Source organism: Heterocephalus glaber, unplaced genomic scaffold (genome assembly GCF_053883595.1).
Source record: "Heterocephalus glaber isolate CG9 unplaced genomic scaffold, H.glaber_assembly_v1.0 deba00001600, whole genome shotgun sequence".
Lineage (NCBI taxonomy): Eukaryota > Metazoa > Chordata > Mammalia > Rodentia > Bathyergidae > Heterocephalus > Heterocephalus glaber.
In genome coordinates this window covers 33,309,560-33,333,935 of record NW_028258372.1, presented here as the reverse complement: position 1 = coordinate 33,333,935, position 24,376 = coordinate 33,309,560, and the positions used below count along the sequence as shown (strand labels likewise).

Genomic DNA, 24,376 nt, shown 5'->3' with positions numbered 1-24,376 from the left:
TTCTTAGTTGGTAAGTTTTTAATTATATTTTCAATTTCCTTGATTGATATTGGGTTGTTTAGAATTTTTAGGTCTTCTTCGTTCAACTTTGACAATTCATATGTATCTGCAAATCTGTCCATTTCTTCTGTGTTTTCCATCTTATTGGTGTAAATGTTATTGAAGTGTAGGTATTGATCCTCTGGATTTCTGCTGGGTCCATTGTAATTTCATCCTTTTCATTTTTAATTGCATGGATTTGGGCCTTTTCTTTGCATTTCCTGATAAGGTTGGCTAAGGGTTTGTCAATTTTGTTTATTCTTTTGAAGAACCAACTCTTGGCTTCACTGATTTTTTTGTATCATTCTCTTAGTCTCCCATTGAATTGATTTTTACTCTAATGTTTATAATTTCCTCCCTTGTATGAGCTTTCAGTTTGTCCTGCTCTTCTTTTTCTAGACACTTGAGGTCCAGCATCAGGTTATTTAGGCTCACTTTTTTTTGGTGAATATGAGTATACACTACTATGAATTTCCCTCATAAGACTGCTTTCATTCCACCCCATAGATTCTGACATGTTATTTTGTCATTGTCATTTAATTGTAGAAATGGTCTGATTTCTTCTTTAATTTCTCTCTGTGACCCCTTGGTTATTCAGAAGTGTGTTGTTGAATTTCCATGTGTTTATGAAGTTCCTGTGGTTTCTTTTGCTATTGATCTCCAATTTCATCACACTATGGTCTGATAATATACAGGGGTTAACTTGAATTCCTTTGCACTTACTTAAACATGTTCTATGAACTAGTATGTGGTCTATTTTGGAGAATGAACCATGTGCAGCTGAAAGGAATGTGTATTTAGATTTTGTGGGGTGGAACACTGTTTATACATCTGTTAAGTTCATTTGTTCAAGAGTTTGACTGAGATCTAGTTTTTCTTTGCTTATTTATTTATTTTTCGGGTATCATTGATTGAACTCGGGACCTCACACTTGCGAGGCAGGCAGCACAACCACTGAGCTAAATCCCTGGCTCTTATTGCTTATTTTTTGTCTAATTGATCAATCGGTGACAATGTGGTATTGAAGTCCCCTGTTACTATTGTATTAGTGCTTATATGAATTTTCATGTCTGTTAGTATTTATTTCATATAGTTGGGTGCACTAGTGTTTGGTGCATATATGTTTATGGTTGTAATCTCTTCCTCTTGGATTGTTCCCATTTCAAGGACATAGTGTCCTTCTTTGTCTCTCTTTATCAGTGTTGGTTTGACATCCATTTGATCTGCAAAGAGGATAGCTACTCTTGCCTTTTTGGGTTCCTGTTGCATGGAGTATTGTTTTCCACCCTTTAACTGTCAATCTGTGAGTTTCTTTTTGAATTAAGTGTGTTTCTTGTATGCAGCATATTGTTGATGCTTACTTCTTGACCCATTCTGCCAGTCTATTTCTTTTGATTGGTGAATTGAGGCTGTTAATATTGATGGTTATAACTGATACATATTGACTTATCATTGTCATGACTTTTTCTTTCTGTTGGATTCTCCCCTTGTGTTTAATATGTTGTCTTGCCTGATGGCTTCATTCTGCTGGGCTTTCTGGGGTTGTGATCCTCATTGTCTTTTCCTACGATATTGTCTGAAAGTTTTTGGTGTGCCACTTTGTTATTCATGAAGTTCTTAAGGTGCTCTTTGTCATGAAAGTATCTTGTTTCTCCATCAATTTTGAAAGATAGTTTTGCAGGGTACATCAATCTGGGTTGGAGACTGTTTTCCTTTAGGGCTTGAAGTGCATCACTCCATGCTCATCCTGCCTTGATGGTTTGTGTTGCGAAGTCTGCTGTGATTGTGATGGGCTTTCCTTTGTATGTGATTTGTTTCTTTTCTCTAACTGCTTGTAGAATTTTGTTCTTCCTTTGGGTTTCTGGAAGGTTAACTATTATATGCCTAGGTGTAGTTTTTTTTTTTTTTAATCAAGGGTAGTTGGCGTCCTATGTGCCTCACTTTATCTCTATGTCAATTTCTTTCCCCTACTTGGGAAATTTTCTGCCATGACTTCTGTGAACAGTTTTTTTATGTCATCTGCATACTCTCCTGTTTCTTCTTTGACTCCATTCACTCTGATGGTATTTGTCTGCTGGACTGATTTCTCCTGGTCCTTTACAATTTTAAAGCAAGTTTTCTTTTCCTAATCACTAATTGCAATCTTATCTTCTATATCTGAAATTCTGTCCTTACATTGGCTCCTTCTGCTGTGTAAACTTTCATTTAAATTTTTTTTTTGTACCAGACATTGAACTTGGGTCCTTGCACTTGTGAGACAGGTGGCGGATCCACTGAGATAAATCCACAGCCCTTAGTGGACTTTTTAATCTTCTGGAAATCTGTTTGCATCTGTTTTATGGATTCCATGTGTTTCCTGTTTTGGATTCCTTCATGTTCCTCAGCTCCTCTATTTTTTTAATCTGTGTCCACTCTAGACTTATTAATCATGTCTTGCATTGTGGACAAAAATCTCTGCTGTTATCTGAGAAATTATTTCTGATTTTATTTTTTCCAGGTCCTCTTTTATTGCCAGTTCAGGGAGTCCAGGTGGTTGAGTATTAAATTGTTCCATCACAATTCCCATTAGGGTTGCTTTAGGTGTTCTTGGAGCCTGGTTTTGACACTTGTTTAAATGTCTTCTCATTTCAATGGGGGTGGGGTGGGGGAGGGATGTGTGATGCTTGCTCCCATGTGACTCACCTCCTGAGTGCTGTGGTTGGTGATATGGCAGACCAGAGGGTTCACCACCACTGTGCTGGGGGCAACTCTGCTCTTTGGTGCTGGGGCGGGTGGGGTGGTACGGCAGCCCAGAATGTTCACCTCCTCTGAGCTGTGGGTGGCTGTGTTCCTCGATGGTATCATTTCTCTTAAGTCTAAAGAATTTAATGTTTTTTTAATACTATAATGCTAATGTAAGTATATTTTGTTGGATTTGTTTGTACTAAAAAGTTCTTTATTTTGACTTTCTCCTTGCAGAATTTTTCACTAGATGTAAAATTGTGGCCTCAAAGGATTTTTGTTGTGATTTTCCTTTATTCTAAACTTCAGGGTATTTTACCATCGTTGCCTTAATTTATTTTCCCCTTTCTTTCCTTTCATTTTCTTTCTTTCTTCCTTCCTTCCTTCCTTCCTTCCTTCCTTCCTTCCTTCCTTCCTTCCTTTCTTTCTTTCCTTCCTTCCTTCCTTCTTCTTTCTTTCTTTCTTCCTCTTGCCTTAGGCAAGTTACTTTTATCTTTTAATTTTTTTATTAGCCTAGGCTTACAGTGATATTTCCTTGGCGGAATTGATGCATGCCTACAACATTTTATGATCATTTTCCAACCCTTGATCCTCTCCCCTACTTCCCCTCTCTCCATGATTTGATGATTCATGATGAGAGCCCTGGCTATCTGACTCTTTTTCTTGGGGTGCTGTCAGATGATTTGGAGTTTGCTGAATTCCTCTTTCATAAAATTGGGAAGTTTCCAGCTGTCATTTCTTCAAATCATTTTTTTTTCTCTTTTGTTTTCTTCTTGAGAATTGAATTACACAATTTAGGCCTTTTTACATTGTTTCACAAGTGTCTGGACTTTGGGCTTTGCTTTTTAAAAAAAATTTTTCTTTTTCTCTCTTTTTTTTTCTTTTTCTCTTTTTTTAAATAGGATACATTGTATTGATCTATGATCAAGTTCACTGTCACAGACTGTCTTCCGTCAATTCCATTCTTCTTCAAAGCCAATCCAGTAAATATTTTTCACAAACATTAGATTATTGCACTTAATTTTAAATATTGTTTTACAATGCTGAAATTTTGTTGTTATTCTTTGCAGCATATTTTCCAATACTTTTGTTCATATCTCCACTACTAGCTTTTAGTCCTATTTCATTAATGTAACACCCAGATCACCTAGAGCCTAACATCTGTTAGTTATCATTTTGTTTGTTTTCCAGGAAAACCGGTCACATTTTCTGGTACTTTATATGCTGAGTAAGTTTGCATTATATTTTGGGTATTATATTATATTATGGAGACTTTGATCCTTATATATTGCTCCAAAAAGTATTTATGTCCTTGTTTTAATTTTGTCAACTCAAAGTTCAAACTTTGTCATTCTTGAGGTGGGCAGTCATTCAAATATCAGTTCAGATTGCATTATTCTCCTGCCTGCATGCATGGTTCATGGGTTAGTCATAGATACTTAAATTTATACACATAACTCATGATTTCTCTTCACTGCCTCTCACTTTTCTTAACTTCACTGTGTGTGTGATTGCTCCAGGCTCCATTCTGTATTTTTGGCAGATTTGCTGTGGGGCTTTTGCCTCTCTATATTGCAGTGCTAACCACAGCCACCTTCAGGCAGGAGCAGTGGAACAGAATTATGACATGCCACCTCCTTCCTCTAAGTTTCAATTCCCCTGCAAAATCAGCCTGCTTGAGGTCATTTTTTAAAGCCCTTGTGTTTCACAGATTTTAATGTGGAGCTTAAAGTCATCTGCAAGAGGGACAATTTATGAAGAGTTCGCCCTTCTGTGTTGGTCATCTCATAGTATCTTGTGTCCCCACTTCTGTTATTATATTTGTTGCTGATATTAGCAGGCAAATCTCTGTTTAAAATCTTCTTGCTAAAAAATTCATCCTTATTCTTTACCTTTTATTTTTAATGAATTTATTTCTACAGTTGAAATGACTCACATAAGGAAAAGTGTGTTTATTTAATATTAACTAACTGTTAACCTTTTTTGAGATTTTTATATGTACTATCTATTTTACCAAAGCAATCTTGTGAGATAGAAGGTCTCTACTTTTTGAAATGAGGAGCTCTACCTCGTCCAAGTTCTGTTTGATATTGAGACACAAAGCAGCACAGTAGTTCTAAAATTGCCTAGTATCTTCAACATAACCCTAAATAAAATAAAATGAAATATTTTAACAGATACACTGGTTTACATTCATGTTTCCCTTTCCATTAAATTGGGTACTTCTGGTGAAAGAAATAGCAATAAACTGTTAAGTTATCTCTAATCTCCACACCATATTTTAAAAGCATGTTAAATGAATTAATAGACCTACATTTGATGAATGTTAGTGGCACTTTTGGTGCCTTCATCTTTGAATGCTTGCCTAAATTTTCATATTGTTTACTGAACTGCTTCTGCTTTACTATTCACCAACTGTCATGTAACTTCACGTTACCATCTTAGTCTGGGCTGTTCTAACAAAATGCAATAGCGGGTGGCTTGTAAACAATAGAAGTTTATTTCTCACAGTTCTTCAGACTGTGAAGCTCAAGGTCAGTGTACTAGCAGGCTGAGTGTCTGGGAAGGACTGGCAGTGTAATTCCCAGACACTGTTTTCTCTCTTCCGTCTGTGTCCTAATCACCACACTCCTAAGCGCCATATCCAAATACCATCAAAGTATTTGGAGGAATTATTTTTACTTAAATTAAATTAAAGTAAACATCTGCCAGATGTGGTGGTGTGCCTGTAATCCCAGCACTAGGGAACTGGGGAGGCTGAGGTAGGAAGATTGCTGTGAGTTCCAGGTCAGCCTGGACTACATAGTGAGTCCAAGGTCAGCCTAAACTACAAAGCAAGACTTACAAACAAACAAACAAAAACAAAAAGTGAACATCTATATGGCTCCATTTGCTACCATATTTACAGTGCTACAGTAGAATATCTTTGTACTTTCTTTAAAAAGAATGTCTTAGCTTTTGATCCCTAGCACCTTTGATCCCTACTCACATTCATTATGTGAGTTGTTTTGGAGCATTTTTCTCAAAACATGGAGAAGCTTTGGAGCATGTTCCTCTAATAATTTGCTTTGGTTTATTCAATTCATTAATAATTGTTTATGGAGTGACTGCTGTGCATAAGACTTCATGCTAAGCATGAATTGGATTCTCATTTGCACTCTTAGTCCTAGTGTCACAATTTTTTCAATATATTTTGCTATATCTGAGCACTTCTTTCTCCACACTCCCTCCCACCAGCACAGTCAAAATCCTTTAACCATTACAGTTACATTAGAGAAGTAGGCCAAGGTGTTAGCTACATGTATGGTCACTGTATTTGCTTTTATTTTGCCAATCTTTCTAAATATTTTAATATTATGAGTTTGTAATTTTTTCCTCCAAGGAGGTTGGTATTATGATTATAGCTGTTGTGCTCCAATTCTTTAAGCTATTGACTCACAGAAATTTTCTGGACAAATTACTTTTAATTTTATCTAGCTACCTCTTTCTTAATCTCTGCTAATTTTCTAAGTACAGGCATTGGTCACATTACGTGTTATTATCTCCTGTACTGAAATAACAAATGTTCTCAAAAATGGGCCCTTGCAATGAGTTATTCCATGCATTAATTTTTAACTCTGGGTATGGCAATTCAGCAAATTGAGTGTTTGATTATTTTAACTTTGTACACTATAAACTTGTAAATTTATCTCAAGATATTTTAATTTGTTTTTTTATTTCAGGATCACCAGACTATTTTGAGAGCATGGGCTGTAAAAGATTTTGCTCCTAATTGTCCTTTGTATGTCCAGATACTAAAGCCCGAAAATAAATTCCATATCAAATTTGCTGGTAAGTTTTCATCTTGAAGGAGATCCTTGGAATTACCTCAAACTCACATGGTCACTTACCAAATATGTCTTTGACACTGAAAGGTTTTCCTTTTAATCAACTACTTGTAAAATAAGTTCTTCACTTTAATATGTGGACAGAGAATATTTTTGGATGATTCTGTAGTTTCATATATATATATATATATAATTTTAGCAGCTGAACATATTGGATTTCTTTGTAAGTGTAAATAAATAAATTAGTAGTGACATATTTGTACAGAACAGAAAAACAGGCTTCAAATACTTTTCATTATTCTTCAGTTTACACATAGGTTATACTTTAGACTAAAACACATATAAGCTTACCAGGCAATAGAATAATACATTAAATCATATTTAAGTATAATTGAATAGATTTAATTTGAGGTATGGAGGTTGAAATGAATTTATGAAAAATATACATGTGAGCTTTTAGTGGAGGCCAGAGTTTAAATAAAATTGATCACATGAGATTTTGTGTTGAATTGATAGGAAAATGAACAAAAATGTGGTACTTGATTTTTTTTTCTTAAATACTTTCCTTTTATCCAGGCAGTAATTTATGCACATGGTATTTTTTCCCAAACATAACAACCATGACTGTATCTCTTTTTAATAGTTCAAAGCTTCAAAATTTATAAAATTTTAATAATGTATCAAGAAAAGATATTTCCTTCAAAAGATATGTTCACATTTCTTAAAAATACTTATGAGTATATAATATTCAAATACAAAATTCTAACCTTTGAAGAATTAAAAAAAATTTTATTTATTATTTATTTATTTATTTATTTATTTATGGTACCAGGGATCAAACTCAGGCCCTTGTGCTTGTGAGGCAGGTGTGGTGCCACTGAGCTAAATCCCTGGCCCAAGGATTTTTAAATAGTGATAAGAAAACCACAAGTTTATGACTATTCAATTTTCAGTGTCATATATTCTATCTTTACCACAAATGACATAACCAAGTCTTTTAAAAAATATAGAACGGAGTGATAGCAAGGTCCTGAGTTTGATTCCTGGAACAGGAAAAAAAATATATAGAACAAACAATATAATGGCTCTCAACCTTGTCTGCATCTCATGTCTTTGGAATATTTAAAAAAAATATTCATTACAGAGCTTCTGATATAAATGATCTGAGGTGATTCTACACAAGTGTCTTAAGTCTATTTCCTAAATTGAAAATTGAAAGTTCTCTTTTTGTAGATAACTTTGCGATTAAATGGAAAAACATTTGTAAAGTATCCATCTACTGTATGTTACAGCTGTAATTAGCATCAAATAGACTTCAGTTGTTCATCTAAAAGGCCTTTTAAAGTAAATTGCTTTATGTTTATTTTTAGTTGGCAAAGGGAACGTTTTTGAAAAAGCTTTCATTGTACTTGACAATGACTTGTTCTGACAAACTTTTTAGAGTAGCAGTGATGACACAAGCAGTGGAAAAAAAAAATCCTAAAAATAGCATTTTCAATTTCCATGCCACTACTTAAAAATACTTATTAATATTTTAATACAATTAGTATTTTTAATACAAGTAGTATTATATAAAGTCCCATTTTTCTCTTTTGTTGGAAGGCAGTAATACATGTGATGTTATCTCTCTACTGGTAAAGGTTAGCAATAAAGATTAAATAGTAGTATCAAAAGCATTTGAAGTGCTCAATAAATGGGCACTGGATCTAAGTCATAAAGCAATGTATCCTTTGGTAAAACAATTTTGGACATATTATAATAAATTTCAGAACAGGTTTCATTTCTTCCCTCCTTTTTTACCAAAGCATTGATCTGTTCCTCACAAACACATCATACTTCCTATTTATAAACCAAAAGTAATAAACATTTGCTATTCCTTCAAATGTTTAGTTGAGGTATTGATAAACCTATCAAAATGAATGATTTATTTAAAATTCTATTCTATGTTATCTCAATATTTCCCATTTTAAAACCGTTTGAAATTTCTTTTAGTATTGTATTACATTCCTTTATAGCTGAGATTACATTTCAGAGGAGCTCATTTTATATTATGAAAAGATGAAAGCACCCGCGTTTCACTAAAATGCCTTTTAAAAATGACTGAGTAATGAGTGAGGCTATCAACCCAATGAAATGTATTTTACATCTCAGCGTGAATTTAAAAAGATTATGAACTTTATCTTTCAAAAGGCCCTGGGTTAAGCTGTCACTTGGTTTGTGTCATAAATTAATAAAATAATGGTCCTTAAGGAAGCACACTCCTTCGGTGGGTGTCCCTTTATGATATGACTTTGGAAGTTTTTCCATGAAGAAGTAAAATCAATTCTACCTCCATGGATATGGGCTTGCCTTGTGATTGGTCAGACTAACAGAATGCAGCAGAGAAGATAAGAAGCTCGACATTAAAAGGCCAGTCAGCTTCTGCTGTCCCTTTATTTGGAACCCTGCCTGTGATCTACATGTGCCAAAGCTCTATTTAGCTTCTCTAAGGATGAAAACTTCCATGGAGAATGAGCCTTGTGAGCAAGCACGCCATGTGTCCAGCTCCAAATTTATCAGACACCTCAACGAATTGGACGAACCCCCCAAATTCTGAGAAATAAAATGTTGTTCATTTGTTTTTAATGAGTTACTAAGCATCGGGGTTATAAGTTAGCTATGTAGCAACAGAAAGCAAATAACATTCATTTTTTTTCTAATTTTACTTATTTTTTTCAGCACATGTAGATAATACATCTTAATTCTTTTTTCAAGTCTCTGTTCCCTCCCTTCTCTACCCTCTCTCTCCGTGTCATAGTCTCCATGGCATTCGCAGAAGATCTCTCTAATACCTCTTATCTTTTACTTTTTTCTTTATTTATATTTTGGGTTTCTCACATAAAAGAAATCACGTGATATTTAAGACTGTGTCTGATTTATTTTACCTAACATCATGGTCTTAATGTGCATGCATTTTCCTACAAATGACTCAAGTTTTTCCTTGTGGTGGAGTATTATTCCATTGTATATAAATACCACATTTTCTTTATCCATTTATCTGTTGATGGGCATGTAGATTGCTTCCAAGATTTAGGTATTATGAATTGTGCTGCTATAAGCATAGGCATGTATGTATCACTGTAATATGATGACTTTAACTTGTTCAGGAAGATGCCTAGAAGGGGAAAATCTGGGTCAAAAGGAATTTCTAGTTTTAGTTTCTTGAAGGCTTTCCATACTGATTTTCATAATGGTTGTACTGGTTTACAATCCCTTCAACAATATAAGCAGGTTTCTTGCAGTCTCTCTACCACTAGTTATTTTATTTCTTCATGATAGCCATTCTTTCTCGAGTAAGGTGCAATCTCAGTGTTGTTTAAATTTGCATTTTGTTAATGTTGAACTTTTTCATGTGTTTATTGGCCATTTGAATTCCTTCTGGGAAGTGTCCATTCATTTCAGTTGCCCATTTTTTAATTGGATCTTTTACTTTGAGAGGTCTATTTTTTTAGTTCATTGTATATTCTAGATATTAGTCCTCCATCTGAGGATTGTTGGGAAATTTCATTCCTATTCTGTAGATTATCTCCACTCTGTTGATTGTTTTCTTTGCTGTGCCCAAACCTTTCATTTGATATGATTTCATTTGTTGATTCTTGGTATTATTTCTTGTGCAATTTGGGTTCTGTATAGAAGCTCCTTGCCCACTTACCTTCAAAAATTTTAACTATTTTATTTTCCATCATATTATGTGCCTCTTTTCTAAAATTTAGATCTTTGATTTGTTTTGATTTTAGTTTTGTACATGGTGAGAGATACGTCTCTAGATTGCATGTGGAAGACTAGTTTACCCAGCATCATTTGTTAAAGAAGCTACCTTTCTTCAGTATATATTTTTGTCACTTTTGTCAAAGATCAGATAGTTGAGTGTTCCTGGAGTTGTTTCTATATCCTCTAGTCTGTTTCATTGATCCTCCACCCTTTTTTTTGTTTTTGCTAAAATGAGCCTGTTCACTATAACTCTGTAGTACAGTATTACTTGAAGTTTGAGATTTTCCCATTTTACTTTTGTTGTCCAAGATTGCAGACAACTAATGATAGTTGTGATAATTAATTGCTTTCATTATAAATCATATCCCATTGATAATATTATTAGATGCTTGTTCTTGTATTCTTTTCAATATAAAAAAAATCACTGTTTCAATTTCTACAAGGTACAGGATAAGACATTTTTATTTCCATTCATTTAGTAGCCTCTTCATTTTACCCTAAATAGTGGAATTCTTACCACGAGTAAAATTTGTTCACTTGTAAATGGACATGTTATTAAAAGACTTAATAAATGCAGAAACTTCAAAATTGAATTTAGAAACCAAAACCAGTAAAACAATTTACTTTATAAAATAAATAATATAAAATATATGATGTAAATAGAAAAAATTATGTTGAGCTCTTCGTAAATAGTTCCCAACTCATTGCAAAACCATGATTTAAAAAGGCAAAAAATTATGATAGTTCAGTTTGCCTATTTTGAAATTCAGTCAGATTGAAATCAAGCATGTATTTCTTTCTCCATTCTCCACTTTAAAAATTATTAAAGGTAATCAAACACACAGCATGCACCAAAATAAGGAAACAAAAATGTGTATTTTACTAAGAAGAGATAAAGCTCAAAAGACCTTACGTGAACTTTAAGAATAAACATGCTCTCCAATTAAGAAATTTCACCTTAAAAAGTTTGCTGTAAGTGGAAGCTACCCAGAAAATCAGTGGGAGGTGATTTAATGTTATACAAGAAAATTGATAGCTAAATTTAGACTAAGTAATCCTCTATTACCAGCTCCTAAGTAAAATATTATGTCATCCATGAATATTTGGTTATTATCCTCATGTAATTATTCCAACTGTTGGGTACTCTGAAATTTTCTGACTTCATTTTAATAAATATAAGAAGCTATAAACATCAGTTTGTAAATTTTCATCCACAAGTAAGAGTAAAGAACATAAAGATCTATTAGTCAATGAAATTATGAATTGCTTATGTGTTTTTATTTTCCATGTTTTGATTATGAGATTTTATGCATAACAGAATTTTATTATTGTGCACCAATGAAAGAATCATATTACTATAATAAAGTGTTTACTGAATGAAATCGTTTCTGTTCACAATCAAAACATGCTTAGATGAATGAACCATTATACTAGAACTCTAGGGGAAGTTCTTCCCATAATCAAACAAAGTCAATTACAATAAGAAGTTAAACATATAGCAAAAATATATTTTACGATGTCATTGATAATATTGTAAAATGTGTTTTTCTTATGTAAGTATTATGACTACTATTATGAAAATATTAATTTAAAACACACATACATACACACACACTATGGAGAAATGATTTGACCAAAAAACTATAGTTTCTTCTCAGCTTAGTCACCATTTATTTTTTACTGAAATACCAGAGATTTCAAAGCCTCATTTTTTCCTGCCCAAGGAAGAGAATGTGAGAATATTTCCAAGCAATATAAATATTGGAAATTGTCTTAGCTGTTTCTAAATACCATATGGATGTGCAGGCTTGACTTTCACCAAATGGTGCAGTGTGAATTTTTCATACTGAATGATCGCTTTATTTCCCATACACCACCCACTACACATCATCACAAATTTCATTCTTACAACCTACTTAAGTATATAGTGGTTTAAATTTCTATATTTCAAAATATAAAACACCAAAATTTTTTAAATGTACAATTTTTGATGGAAATCTTTTTTTGGATTTTTGCATTACTATGGAGATTATCAGAAGCTACTTAATATAAGAGCATGTTGAATCTCAACACTCCCTGGAAAGTCTTTACATTTTTTCTGCCTTTCCTTGATATCTTTTTGAAAAAAAAAAGTTAGAATTTTAAAACAATGAAAAAATGTATTCTATCTACCTACATTCAATAGGTGTTAGCATTTTGCCCCATTTGCTTAATCTCTCTCTACACACATTTTCCTTCAGCATGTTTCTCCTGGAAATAAGGAAATTCTGCTGTGTGTTCGCATTATCACTTTTTACCCCTAAAGGGGTTAATAATAATTCTATGAATCTAGTTCATATTGAAATATTGTCAGTTGTCCTCAAAATGTACCTTAATTTTAAAACTTCAGTATTAAAACAAAGTTATAGTTTTATTAGCTTGTCCTTTTGTTTCATTTTAATTAATAAAGCTTTAGATTTACAGAAAAGTAGTATAGGTATCACAGAGTGTTCACATTTAACCTTTGTGTCCCTGTATTTTCTCTAATGTTAATGTCTTATGTAAGCATGCTTAGTTTTTTCAAAATAAGAAATTATTTTTTACTTGAAATATGTTCTTAGATTTCACTGTTCCTAACAAAATTGGTTTTAAAAACTCGTTTTCTTTTTATATAACACTTTAAATTTCAATGTGACGTCCAATTACATAGCCCAGTTTTCTACTCAGGTTATTCTCTTTGCCACTTGATTGATGACATTGAACATCAGGTTTTAATCCTTCTTGTGGGCCACATATAACTTAATTAACTCAAATAATCTTTATGCTTTTCTCCATCACTTCTCAGAACTTTATGGTACTGAAAAGCATTAATTATTCATTCTATTTATACCTATTCTATTACATACCAGACCTGTGAATTTTAGCTGTAAATTAGGTCTCTTTTTGGTGGTGGGGGGGTACCAGATCTGAGGACCTTGCACTTCTGAGGCAGGTGGTGGAACCACTGAGCTAAATCCCCAGCCCTAAATTAGATCTTCGATAGAAAATGTTTTGTGAAGAAGACCAGGTACGTCTCCTTTCACCCTCACTTGCTTATTCTGAACTTCTGAGCAATTGCTTTTCTAGGTCCTGGTGATACAATGATAAACAAGAAAGTCTATTCCTATGGCAATTTTTCTTGTTTTCTTTACTCACACCTTTTAAAAATGACTAAGGCAGTGCACTTTTACATGCTTTCCAGAATAACAGATCCAACTGTTTCTTTTGCATAGAGCTTGTTTTAACCTTATAATCCTCTTTTTCCTGCCTTTCTCATCCTCAATGTATACCAAAATACACAATTCCAATTAGGGCCTAGCTTGACTAGATATTGCTTGATGATTTCAATCTGGTACACCTACAATAGATAAGGTTTTTGGGATTTCTTCAACATAAAATAATTGCTGTTAGTTTGACAATTTCTCTTAAAATGCAAGTTTTACCACCAAGAAAATGACTTCTTAATAGCAGGATGGCCAGTAACTAAACATGACAATTATTACAATGAGATGTTTATTTGTCATTGCCTTAAATCATACTTTGTAAACACTTCATAAGGTGCATACACATATAAATAAATAAATGTGTATGTTTGTGTGAATATGGATTACATTTTACTAAGGGATTAGAATTTTGTTGGAGAAACCATGAGAGGATAATAAAAGTTTTAGATGAAAGCACACAGTTTTATCTAGATAACAAAGTAATTCTGGGAAAATATTGAATGCAGGGGAGAGGACAAGAAGATCTGCAAATGAGTGATTATTTAGTAAGCTATTATAGTTGCTCAGGTGAGAGATACTGAAAAATTGAACCAGAGCGGTGATAATAGAAATGGAAAGTGAGAACAAGCTCATGAAACAGTTTATATATATCCTGTAGACTTAATAATCAATTGACTATGAGAACAGAAGAAAATTATGAAATTGTTTCAGCTTATCTTTTTAACTCTCATTGTTTTATATCCTCTCAGGTAATAAGAACTTCATTTCATAGCTAATTGGTTTATAATTCCTAAGTAGCATAAGAGTTTCTTATGTGTATATGTACACAGTAGCATATGACTTTCTTATGTGTATATGTACAGTAGCGTGTAGTTTCTCTCTACTGACAGCCCAATGCTTGACTCATAGTATTATTTTTATAGCATAAAGATGTAAAACCTGAAAATACACATTAAGAATGCTAAAGATAATATTTTAATAAATTAAAAATATGCCAAATATATGAATTTTTAATAAATATCCATTATTATATGATCATATTGAAACACATAAGGAAGAATTGTGAAGTAGAGGATGAAAATATAGTAGAGCTCCAGAAATCAAAATATGTCTCCCTGTAATTTATTCTGAGTCATAGGCTACTGGTGCATAAAGAGAAAATTTGAAGGCCAGGCTAAGAATAATCAAGGAGTCACAAACCCAATAATCCTCCCAGGACAAATGTGACCGAGAAACCACTCTGAACAGACATAGTGAAGAGATACTGGTGACTAGCAAGGGCATTTGAAATATTAGAGGAGATATGGTTTGCTAGCAAGATTGAACTATTTCTAGAGTGAAAATTATTCTAAATATTTAAGTATTAATTTTCTCTTGCAAATGACCATTATCTTTTTAGTTTATAACAACATAAATTTATTATCTCTTAGGTTCTGTGGGTCAGAATTCCAGGAATTGGTTGTCTGACTCCTCTCTGGTCAACATCTCAGTATTCTGTAGTTGAAGACTTCCCATGTGTTTGTAATCCCCACTGAGAATAGGGTTCTTCTTCCAAGTTCACTATTTTTAGGAGATTTCACTTCCTGATGGATGTAAAACTAAGATTCCTGCTTGTAGAAGTTGCTCTCCATTCTTTGCCCCAGGCCTTTTCTACAAGATGTTGGTCTCTTTCTTGAAAGCCAACAAGATGGCAGTATAGACCCTCTCCTTTCAAGAAGATGAGTCCTTCTTTTAAGGTCAAGGCCTACTAAAGATAAGATCTTTTTCTATCAATTCAAAGCCAACAGACTCACCCTTTGTTATACATTGAGTAACTTAATCACAAGAGTATAATTCCATCATATTTACATGTATTGTCCACATTTAAGAAAGTTATACAAGATATGTACACTAGAAGCTAAAAATCTTAGAGACCATCTTAAAATTCTCTCTAGAACTGCTTTGAAAAGCTTTAAAAAACAGAAAACAGAGAAAGAAAGATACAACCAAACATGCTTTAGCGAGATGTGATGTTACACACAATCCCAGCTTCTTGGGAGGCAGAGGCAGAAGAAGAGTAAGTTCAAGACCAATCTGAACAATATAATGAGACCCTGTCTCAAAATAAGATATAAAATGAGCTGGGAATTTGGCTTAGTGGTTGAACAGTTCTGGGTTCAATCTCCAGTATCAAAACAAAAGAAAAAACAAACAAAGCCTTGAGTGTTAAACTAATCTTAGTAAAATGAAGCCCTATATTTTTTAAATAAAGGAAACACAAGCTAAACATTGTATAAAGTAACATTCACATTGGCTAGTATCAAACAATTACTAGATATTTCAATAAGCAGGAAATTAATTAACAGTGATTTAGGTAGAAATTAAATCTTCTTACATAAACTCACTTTGAAGAAAATAGAATATAGGAAAAGAGATTATATGGAGCACAATTGTCTTCTGATTTATGAAGCCAGCCTTATTTGATTAGGCCAAAGAAATGAGAAACAAAATTATAGAATGATACTTCTTATGAATCAAGGTGTAAAAATTTTCAACAAATCAAATTAATTGATATATAGAAATAATACATTGTGATAAAATGAGATTTATCTTAGATCAAAAAGTCTGTATGTTTAAACATAAAATTCAACATATTTGTACAGTAAATTTAAAAAAGCTGCAGAATCACATCAATAGATGCAGTAGGAACATTTTATTTTTTAACACATCAGTAGCCCCTCTTCATAAAACGTTGTGCATGGTAAAAGTAGAAGGAAACCAGCATTATATTTTTATTATAAATGATATTTATACTAATAGAGTGGAAACTTAATATTGAGAAAAACTCCATGAAGTGTACTCTAACTACTATTCATCTTTGTACTGATAATCTTGTGTGATAAGGAAGGAAAAGTAAATAAAACAGATCCATTGGAAAGGAAATAATAAAAGTGTCTTTATTCTTAGTTTAAATGAATGTTTCTGTTAAAAATTTGAATGGATATAACAAAGGTAGTAGAATTAGTAAATGATTTAGGAAGAACAGGTCAATTTTATTTTTTGTACTGGTAAAGATAAATTAGAAATTAAAATTAATTAAAACCTTTATAATTGTCACAGTATGAAATATTTAAGAGAAATTTTATATGTATAATATGAAGTAAGTGATAAATATTTCCCAAAGAATTTTTAAAGAGACCTTAATAAACTGAAAAGTATACAAGTTTCGTGGGTAGGAAGACTCAATATTATTACCATATTAATTCTACCCAAATTAATGAATCGAATCATAATTATTTGAGCTGTACATAAAGTTTAAATAAAAAGACTTTCATTACATTGTTTTATGCAGAAATAAATGAAACAAGGGAGCAAATATTTAACCATATAAGAATAGGTACACAAAATGTGTCTATATGGGATTTAGTATTACCTAGGAATTGTATTCAAATGAGTAGTAAAATGGATAAACATGATATGAAACTACTTACAATAGGGTAGCAATTCTATTTATAACCTTCATGTACATAATATTGTATGTCATTTTTTAAAGGAATATATAATACTACTTATAATATGGGTTTATTGGTCATTTTTATTTTTACAAAATGATGGTTATTTAAATTTTTTATAGATTTTTGCACTTTCACATTTTCCCTCAAAGTTCCTAATGACCAAGCATCATTAATGTTTAGTAAAATTTGTGAATGGTTGTATCTAATCAGGGAACAGTTTACTTGCTTAATTAAAAGTACAGGTTATATGTATGTCAACTCTTATAATATGTTTATGTAAACTGAAACCATTCCTATTGATACAAGGTAATGTATATGCCTTTTTGAATATGTGAAATTAACATAAATTTTATAAACTGTAGCAAAATCTCATTTAGTATTATACCTTAAGTACTGTCATTGATGTCAAATTCTTATTTAAATCCTCAAGCTGTTCTGTATAATGATCCTAAGGGCTAACACTCATGAATCTGCTAATAGTAGACCTTTGTCTGAGGAACAGCTGGTAAAAATTTTTTCCCACATTGTAGGTTGTCTCTTAGCTCTGTTGGTGGTTTCTCTTGGAGTTCAGAAGCTTTTTAATAAGATGAGATCCCTGTTGTTGATTCTTTGTGCTAGTTCCTGTGCTACTGAGGATTTGTTCACAAAGTCCTTTCCTGTGCTGTCTTTGAGAGTTCTACCTAACTTGTCTTCCAGCAGTTTAGTGTTTCTGTTTTAATATTTAGATCTTTAATCCATTTTGATTTTAGTTTAGTGCATGGTGACAGATAGGGTCTAGTTTTAATCTTTGGTAAGTTGAAATCCAGTTTTTCCAACACCATTTATTAAAGAGGCTATCTTTTCTCCAGTAAAGGTGTTTGGCTCCTATGTCAAAGATGAGGAGGCTGAGTGTGTCTGGAGTTGTTTCTGCATTTTCTAATCTGTTCCACTGGTCCTCAGGTCTGTTTCTTTGCCAGTAACATGCTGTTTTTATCACAGTAGCTTTGTAGTACAGTTTCAAGTTGGGAATTGTGATCCCCCTGACATGTCTCTGTTGCCTAGAATTTCTTTTGCTATTCTAGTTCTGTTCTGGTTCCAGATGAACTTTTGGATTTTTTTCTCTAGTTCTGTGAAATATGCTGTTGGGATTTCAGTCAGGATTGCATTGAATCTGTATAGCAGTTTTGGAAGTACAGCCGTTTTCAGTATATTGGTTCTTCCTACCTAGGAACAGGGGATGTCTTTCCATATTCCTTTTTTTTTTTTTTTTTTTTGGTACCAGGGATCGAACTCAGGTCCTTGCCCTTGCACAGCAGGCGGCAAAATCACTGAGCTAAATAAATCCCTGGCCCTTTCCATAGTCTTATATCCTCTTTCATCTCTTTTTTCAGAGTGCTGTAGCTCTCATTGTAGAGGTCTTTTGCTTCCTTTGTTAAATTGATTCCTAAATATTTCATTTTTTTGGATGCTATTGTGAAAGGGATTGTTTCCCTAAATTCTCTTTCAGTGAGTCTGTTACTTGTGTACAAGAAGGCTATTGACTTTTGAGTGTTGACCTTGTATCCAGCTACTCTATTGTATCTATCAATTAAGTCTAGAAGTCTTTTGGCAGAGATTTTTGGATCTTCTATGTAGAGTATCATATCATCAGCAAATAATGACAGTTTAACTTCTTTCTTTCCTATCTTTATTCCTTTTATTTCTTTCTCTTGTCTAATTGCTGTGGCTAATGTTTCCAAAACTATATTGAACAGGAGTGGTGATAGTGGACATACTTGTCCTGTTCCTGATTTTATCATGAAGGTTTTCAGTTTTTGACCATTTAGTATGATGTTGGCTGTTGGTTTTTCATAGATAGCCTTTATCAAGTTGAGATAAAAACCATCTATTCCAATTTTTTCTTGGGTTTTTAACATGAATGGCTGTTGAATTTTATCAAATACTTTTTCTGCATCTATTGAGATGATCATATGGTTTTTTTTCCTTGACTCTGTGAGTATAGTGTATTACATTGATTGATTTACGTATGTTGAACCATCCTTGCATCCCTGGGATAAATCCGACTTGGTCAGGGTGCATGATCTTCTTGATGACCCTGTGTATTTTATTTCCCCATATCTGACTGAGGATTTTTGCATCTATATTCATTAGGGAGATTGGCCTGTAGTTCTTTTTTGGTTTAGTCTTTCCCTGGTTTTGGAATCAAAGTAATACTTGCTTCCAGGAATGAATTTGGAAGTATTGCTTTTCTTTCAATTTAATTGAAAAGTTTAAAGAGTAGTGGCAGTAGTTCCTCTCTAAATGTCTTGTAGAATTCAGCCGTGAAGCTATCAGGACCTGGACTTTTCATTGTCGGTAAATTTTTAATTACATTTTCAATGTCATTGTTTGTAATTGGGGTGTTTAGAATTTTTATATCTTCTTCGTTCAACTTTGGTTATTCTTATGTATCTAGGAATCTGTCCATTTATTCTGTGTTTTACATTTTATTAGAGTACAGGTTCTCAGAGTAGGTAATGATGATCCTCTGAATTTCTGCTGGATTTGTTGTGACTTCACCTTTTTCATTCCTAATTGCATGTATTTGAGCTTTTTCTTTCCTTTTTTAAATAAGTTGCCCAAGGGTTTATTGATTTTATTGCTTTTGAAAAGTCAACTCTTTGATTCATTGATATTTTGTATTGTTCTCTTAGTCTTCATTGCATTGATTTCATTCCTGATCTTTATCATTTCCTCCCTTGTAAGAGCTTTGGGTTTGTCTTGCTCTTATTTTTCTAGGACCTTAAGATTCAGCATCAGGTTATTTGTGCTTGCTCTGCTTTCCTAGTATGGGCATTCACTGCTATGAATTTCCCTTGTAGAACTGCTTTTCTTGTGTCCCTTAGATTCCTGTATGTTGTACTGGCATTATCATTTATTTGCAAAAACTGTCTAATGTCTTCTTTAAGTTCCTCTGTGACCTATTGGTTGTTCAGGAGAGTGTTATTCAATTTCCATGTGTTTGGAAGTTCTTGGGGTTTCTTCTGCTATTGATCTCCAGTTTAATTGCACTATGGTCTGATAATATACATCGGATAACTTCATTTCCTTTGCATGTACTTAAACATGTTCTATGAGTGAGTATGTGGTCCGTTTTGGAGAATGACTGGTGTGCAGCCAAAAAGAATGTGTATTCTGATTTTGTGGGGTGAAACACTCTGTAGACGTCTATTAAGTCCATTTGTTAAAAAGATTGGTTCTGTTCTAGTATTTTGTTGTTGATTTTTTTGTCTAGATGATCTGCTTATTTGTGACAGTGAGGTATTGAGTTCCCCCATTCTACAATTGTATTAGTGCTTATTTGGTTTTTCATGTTCCCTAACGTTTTTTCTTCAAAAAGAAACTCACAGACTGAAAGTAAAAGGATGGAAAACAGTTCTCCATGTGACAGGAACCTGGAAAAAAAGCAAGGGCAGCCATCTTATTTGCAAACAAGTAAATTTCAAACCAAAACTAATTAAGAGAGACAAAGAAGGTCACTACATCCTTGTAAAGGGAACAACGCAAGGGGAAGAGATGACAATCATAAATATATATGAACCAAACACTAATGCCCCCAACTATACAAAACTTCTGATTTTTTGAAGGGGGAGAGGATTGGGGAAAAAAGAATCAAAATGTATTGTGTACAGGTACAAGTTCCCTATGATGAATGTGATCACTAGGTATATCTAAAATATCCCAATAAAATTAACAACAACAAAAACCCCCTGCTATTTTACTAAGAAATATAAAAAAGGGTTATGAAATTAAAGCTATTTTGCTCTAGGACACAGGATATTTGACTCCTCCTTTGAACATTTAGTTAGTATGATACATTCAAAAATTGTACCATTAAAATAAATATGTAGGCAATTAGAAAAAACAAATTTGATTGTATACATAATATTACTGAAATAAAATATATGTATTTTTCAGATTATTTCCAATCTCAAATTAGGTTAGATTCTGTATGTTTAATAAGCATTCTTATATATAGATTTTGGAAACTATATAATTTTTAAATGTTTACTTAAATCTTTTCTTAGCCATTTAGTGCCTGAATGCCTCACAATACTTGAATTGGCAAAATTTATGATGTGTAAGCATGCTCGTGTGCATGCTTATATATACAGAAACATATCCCAACAAATTGGTGAGTTTATTGATTAAGGAATGGATCAACAAAAAAAAATGACTGGATTATTGAATGCTATCTATTCACATGTTAGGAAAATACATTTTCATATGAGCCAACACAGTCTTGCTTGTAAACGGAATCTAATAAGCCAAGGATACATGAGATATTTAATAAAATTTCTTTAGTCTATATAACTCCCTCCATAAGATAAAAATGAGTAACATTCAGTTTTTTAAAGCAGCCCTGATTTGAGTTGCTGTTCACAAGATCTTTTCCAAAGGATATTTTGTTTCTGTAAATTGAAATCCTGGAATGGATTGGTCTACTGCACGTGTCACTGTTTACTGTTTTTCAAAGAACTGTTACCTAGCAACCGTGTGGAAGAAGCTTCCAGCATTTTCAGGCATACAGAAGCTCAGAAAATACTATGATGCAGACACCTAAAAACATTCTCACTTGTGAAAAGTAATTATCAATTATAATTATTTTTAAAAGCTTTCAAATTGAAAATGATAAAAATAACAATAAAAAGGAAATTCAGAATTCACACACTACTGTTACATTAAATGTTTCACCTTTCCAATCCTCTTTCCCATCCATTGAGTTTGTTACTATTAACAGTTTCAAATCCATCCTTATTATGTTGGTGAGTTTTATATTACTATACCATAAACCTGAGATAATCAACTTAAAAAGAGAAAAGGATAATTTTGTCTCACAACTTTAGGAGTCTCAGTTCATGATCCTCTTGTGACCCTTTTACTTTGTGAAGCAGTATGTCATGGAGGGAGAATATGGTGGAGCAAAACTGCTCAGTTTGTGTTCAGGAGGCAAAGAATGAGAGAAAGTGGGAGAGGGAGGGTTCCCACAATCCCTTACAATGGCATCCTTCCGGTGACTTAAAGGTCTGTCAGCCTCACCTCATAAATAGGATACCTCCTCCTCATAGTACCAAGCTGGGTAGCAATCATTTAACATTGATCTTTGAAGGACATTTTAGATCCAAAATACAGAATTTTCAGACTATTTGGACACACATTCAGGTGTACACATAAGTATTTCTGCAAAATTCAACAATTTTACATAGCAGATTATATTTTAATTGCATAATGATGAAACTATGTTGTTTTGTCACTTCTTTTATTGTCATTGTTCAAGGTAGTATATTGTAATCTTTGTAATCATGCATGATTGTGACAATATATGCTTAGAAATCTGATTAGCATCTTATACTTTTTCTACTTTTTTTCTTGCAAAGGCTTACACTGTAAATCCCATTGTTAATATTTTAGAGGTAAAATAAGGTAGACTCAAAGGGACCAAGAAATTTGTCAGTGACCTGGCACACTCATTAATGACACCACTTGATTGCAGGTGCTTCTGAATTAACAACTGACAGTAATGGAGAGAGATTTAATTTAGAATAAGCAGAAACTTCTAAGTGTAATTTTAAAATAGGAAATGTTGTATTCTACAAAGAAAGGAAATAAGATAGCCTAAGAAAAAATGGACAAATTCTATATATGATAATGGGTTATCTTTGCATAACCAAAGCTGGGCTTTTGCTACATACCTACATCACCAATAAGAAGAAAAGTGTTCAGGGAAAGTTGTTTTGTTTACAAAGAATAATTCAGAAGTTCCACATTTCTATCCATGTCTATTCAGACAAATCCTAGTCATGTACCACATCTATCTATAAAAAGAAAGTGGGTAATGTCATTTCTACCAAAGCAGCCAAACATTCAGCCAAATTGTGGGGATGGGGTTAGAGGAAATAAGAACCTCTACTACTAAAAAGAGAATAGATACTGGAGGAGATAGTTTCAGCCACAGTTTGAATATTTGGACATCCACAAATTTACGCATAAGTTTTTGAATTGAAGATATTTATCCATTCCCTATGAAAAATACTTCAAAGTCTTACCAAAAGCTCCATCCAGCTCAGAGTGTAGATGTCAGATGTAGACATGGCTTCTAATAATCTAGCAACATAAATATTCATACATTAGGTAACTTTCCATTAGCACCACTCCATATGGATATACAATAGAAGAGCAAGTCAATTATAATAAAATATTTTTTGGAAAAGAATGGAAAATCCACTGCAGTCACTATCTTAAAGTGTGTCATATGGCACATTAATTGTTGAAACTTCCAAAGCAATGAGATCTGCCTTTTGGAAAGTCACTCTTTCAACTATTCATGTTCATGTCCCCCTTGTTCATCATTCAGAGTAATCACTACTTAAATTGAAATTGAAGTAGAATTTTTCCAGTCCCTCTGATGTGCCAAGATTGTGCTCAAAGTCCCTTTCTGAGCCCTTTCTTAATCTTTCCTTATTTACTGGCCTTTTTTTTTTTTGTCCTGCTTGTATGACCTCTTGATTTGTAATGACAGCTACCTTAAAATCATCTAAAACAACAAATTTGGGCAGTAATGAAGCACAGCAGTTGTACCTGATCCTTGCCATGGGTATGGCTTTATTGCTTCAGCTGAGAAGTCTCAAAAGGAGATCTTTGTTAAAAGCTCTGAAAGAGAGTGTCATCCGCTGCTATTTAGAGTAGCAGCGCACTTTTTCAGTTCTGTAAGCGTTCATATTTCAGAGCTCGATTTGATTTCTGATTGCAAGCAAACTGTGTTCTACTTAACAGAACTTTCTGCTTGCAAATTAATTTGATTCTTAACTTAGAGTATCTCTCTATGTATACCTGACTCAAATCACCTAGATGGTATCAATATGCATTAGTATTCATGCCTTTTCCAATCACCTGTTCCAGATATGTCTCCGTAGACATGCAGTTTCTGCATACAGAGGAGAAAATGGATAGGAGAGGAAAATAGCAGTTTCCATCATGAATTTATTCCTACATTACAATCTTCTATAATTCCTTAATTTTATATGACTTAGTCTTCTATTTCTAATTAGATAACTATTTCATAACAACTGCTAGTTTATAAGTTGAAATATTTCAAAAAGGAAATGTAAGTATTGGAAAAGCCAGAAAAATTTCTCAGTCTACTTGCTCACTGTCTTTCTCTACATTTATGCTTCCTCATATGTTTGATAATACTGACTGATAACCATGAAAATTATTCTTTCAAAGTTTTAGACATGTGTTTCTATCATTTCCATTTTTGCCCACCATCCTAAGTTAGCAGCTA

General features: G+C 33.0%; 1 protein-coding gene across 8 annotated transcripts in view; it reads left to right on the top strand.

Moving 5' to 3' along the window:
• Kcnt2 (potassium sodium-activated channel subfamily T member 2) overlaps positions 1 to 24,376 on the top strand; it is a 394,041-nt gene that overhangs the window by 219,374 nt on the left and 150,291 nt on the right. For all 8 annotated transcript variants that reach the window (XM_087193836.1, XM_087193839.1, XM_087193837.1 and 5 more), the window contains exon 13: positions 6,483 to 6,591. In XM_087193836.1, the coding sequence (XP_087049962.1) occupies positions 6,483 to 6,591 (109 nt within the window). The remainder of the gene's footprint in view (positions 1 to 6,482; positions 6,592 to 24,376) is intronic.